Here is a 3,377-nt window from a genome sequence, read left to right as displayed (position 1 = left end):
ATGTGATATAAAAAAGCTAACGCCATCTTTAAAGTTATCAAAAAGAATATCAATGAAAAAATTTAAATCCTACCTTCCAACAGAAAATATATGGTCTAATATAAGACGTTTTTGAGGATTCAAAATAAACCATGAAATCCACTGCTTAAATATCCCCAACCCACAGTACCCCAACCTTACAGGCCGAAAGGAGATAGCAGATACTTTTTGTTCTCACTGGTCCAACTATTCCACTGATAGCAATTTTCCAGTTTTATTCCAAGAGAGTAAGCACGCATCCCTCAACAGGCACTTCCCATCAACCACTGACAATAAAGCTTTAGAGATTGAAAAAGGCATAAAATATTAGTGGATTAGATACTGTAAATGAAAAAATGTTTGAATAATTTTTACTTGGCTCTGGTCCATTGATTATTTTTAAATATAAACGTGAAAAGTTTACTACAACAATAATAATTTTGCTGCAAAAGTGAAAATGTCTGAAATTTACACACAGTTCAACTTTAACTTCGATTAACTTTTAAAGGAGTCAATTTATCTAAAATTTTAAGAGATCTTTTTTGTAGAGAGTTAAAATTGCCATCAGAATATATGTTTTTCATAGCTGTAAATTAGCATAATAGGAAAAAAAAAGTTTATTCCAAAAAGTAGCAAAATCCCATGTTATTTATATGGGAAATATATCGTGTTTGGGGCAAGGTTTATTCTGAATATTAAGAGCTGATTTTGATCTGATAATTTTTCTTAGACGGAAAACTAAAAGTTTAGGGGGCGTCGCAAGAAAAATAATCAAATTGGTAAATAACGGACACCCTAATATGTATGTACATATATGGTTAGTTTGCATTCCCATTGGTAAGTACGATACGAATAGGTTTGCATTTCTGTTGGTAAATACGATACGAATGCCTTTGCATTTCCGGCACACTTTATTATTTTATGCTGACCTAATGTCTGTTTACAATTTTGTTAGAGTCGAGTTCACTCGAATTCTTGGGAAAGCAATAAATTGAATTTACTGGTGTTAACTCCTCCGCCTTTAAAAACGGACGTCCTCGTTTGTCTGCACATGGTGGTGGATTGATTGGTCCATCCGTGGAAGCGGTTCAGATTGCTCGTGATGCTTCAGAATTGGTTTTTGCAACGGAATGTTGTTTTCGATGTTAAGAATGTACTTGTCGGTTAATTTAGATTTCTTCTTTAGCTTTAGCCTGATAGCCAAAATTGCATTATGATTAGAATGGTACCAGATATTCCGAAATTTGCCAAAGATGCTGTTAGTCCTTTACTTTCGAGATTCTGAAGATTTTTTATGTTTTTCAAGTGAAGTTCCTTCATCATTTCAATGCTTAATATTTCTTCTTCCGCTGTTCTTATAGCGCTTGATTGTTATATCGCAGGAAGGGGCTTGCTGCCTGAATATGTTTGGTTGTCTATGGTAATTGTAGAATTGCGTTATTGTAAAACAAATGAGCCGGATAGATTGACATCTTCCTGGCCTATGTGAACTATTACTTCGTATTGATTGAGAAGTATGACATCGGCGAAAATTTCTTCGACTGTTGGAAAGTGCTGGTTGTTTATTACAATAAAATGCAAGTAAGTGGTAGGCTTTTGAATAAATGCGGAATACAGGAGAAGTTACTGATGTCAACAATATTTTTTTTTGTACAAGTTTTAATTTCATTATGCTTTATACAATTATTTTTCATGCCGAAAACTTTATCTTTAAATACTAAAATTTTCCCAAAATTTAATTAAGTGCTCTAATTGATAGAGATTCACATAAACTTCCATCAGTTAATGGGATATCAATTAGATATAAAATCATTGAGTTATTTGAAACAATTTTCACATTTGCAGATTCTTCAACATTACTAAAGGGAATTTAATCTTTTTCAAAAATTTCCTTTATTATTTTCATTTCAATAAAACGCTATGGGTTTGAGATCCCTGAAAGAAAAACTCATATGGAAGTAGACGAGGAAAACACGCGGTTTAGGACATTACCCCAAACCTCGGTGGGAGAAGAGGCTGCTACCACCGACGGGCACAGTGAAGATTTAAGCTGTGTCGCCAGCGGCCACACCTCTACTCTAACGGGAGCAGTTGCTACTGCCAACACAAACACAAACACAAAAAACGAAATCACTATGCAACATGTGGGTGCCATAGTTCAAGTAGAAGCAGGGAAGACGCTTTACATAGCTCTCCGGTAAAACTCGATGGTGCCATTTCTGACAGTACGAAAAGACCTAGAGTAAAGCCAAGTAAGGAGGGGATGAAAGCTAAGTCGCGATACAAAGCAGCGGTCAAGATCTGCGACCGACTTGGTGGCATGGCCAATCTGACGCAAGCAGAAGCGGAAAGACTGGCATGGGCTAGGGAGGAAGTAGGAAAAGGCCGTGCATATTTTGCAACACCTGCTGGATGTGCCGCATCGAACCCAAAGTTCGCCAACAAGGTAGGGGAGCAAATGGCCTTAAAGAGGCAGCGATCTACGGAAAGCTAAAGGAAGAGAAAAAAAGGTGCAAAGACGACGCTGTAAAGCTAATCGCAACGCACATAACCAGAGACGGTGAAAAACCATCCACATCTAAAGCAGCGGCGGCAGTCAGTGAGTTAGCCAAGAAGCACTTGACCGTGGCGCTTACTGATCACAGTAACCCGTTGGGACGAATGACGCAGGAGCAATGGAAGGTAGTTGAGATGAGACTACTGGAGGCCCTGTTCGCAAAAATTGACGCTGATTCGAGCGCAACAATGCCTACATTTGATGGAACAGGTTGGATCAGCGGCGTCAAGATAATAAAGTGTAAAGACGATCCCACTCTCATATGGGTTAAGGAAGCGGCCTATGGGAAGGGCATCTCTTGAAATCGAGGATCGGAGTTGCATACCAACAACACCGAAAGCCAAGATGCTGATACCGCGCACGGCCAATCCAGAGTATGCCTGAAAACTCCTGCAACGACAAAATACGGATGTTCCTACCGATCATTGGAAAGTGTTGAAGGTGGCTAAATAAGCAAGTGCTGATGGAGGCCAAAACTACATCATCAAAATTAATAAAACAGCGGAGGACATCTTATATGTAAGGTTTGGGAAAATGGCGTGGGGTATTGGTAGCGTGTATCTTCACCTCAAAAAACGCAGCCCAACAGACATTAATCAAAACACGCTGGAAACTGGGGAGGTGGAGAAGGATCTCGGCATAGAAGACATCCTCGAAACCACCCTAAATCTACAAGAAGTGAAGGAGGGTGAGCTGGAGCAGGCATCCAACCCCTTGAAGGAGCCGAATCCTGATACTGAAGGTCCTTCAAATAAATCTTCACAAATGGAAGAAAGCCTCAGTTGAGCTTCTTCAGAATCTA

General features: G+C 39.1%; 1 protein-coding gene across 1 annotated transcript; it reads left to right on the top strand.

Annotated features, from left to right (window-relative positions):
• Positions 1-2,430: 2,430 nt before the first annotated feature.
• On the top strand, positions 2,431-2,877 carry LOC128869788 (uncharacterized). The gene has a single exon (XM_054112390.1). The coding sequence runs from the start codon at positions 2,431-2,433 to the stop codon at positions 2,875-2,877; it is 447 nt and encodes a 148-aa protein (XP_053968365.1).
• The last annotated feature ends 500 nt before the right edge of the window (positions 2,878-3,377 follow it).

This window comes from Anastrepha ludens, chromosome X (assembly GCF_028408465.1).
Source record: "Anastrepha ludens isolate Willacy chromosome X, idAnaLude1.1, whole genome shotgun sequence".
Lineage (NCBI taxonomy): Eukaryota > Metazoa > Arthropoda > Insecta > Diptera > Tephritidae > Anastrepha > Anastrepha ludens.
This window is presented reverse-complemented; position numbering and strand designations above follow the sequence as displayed.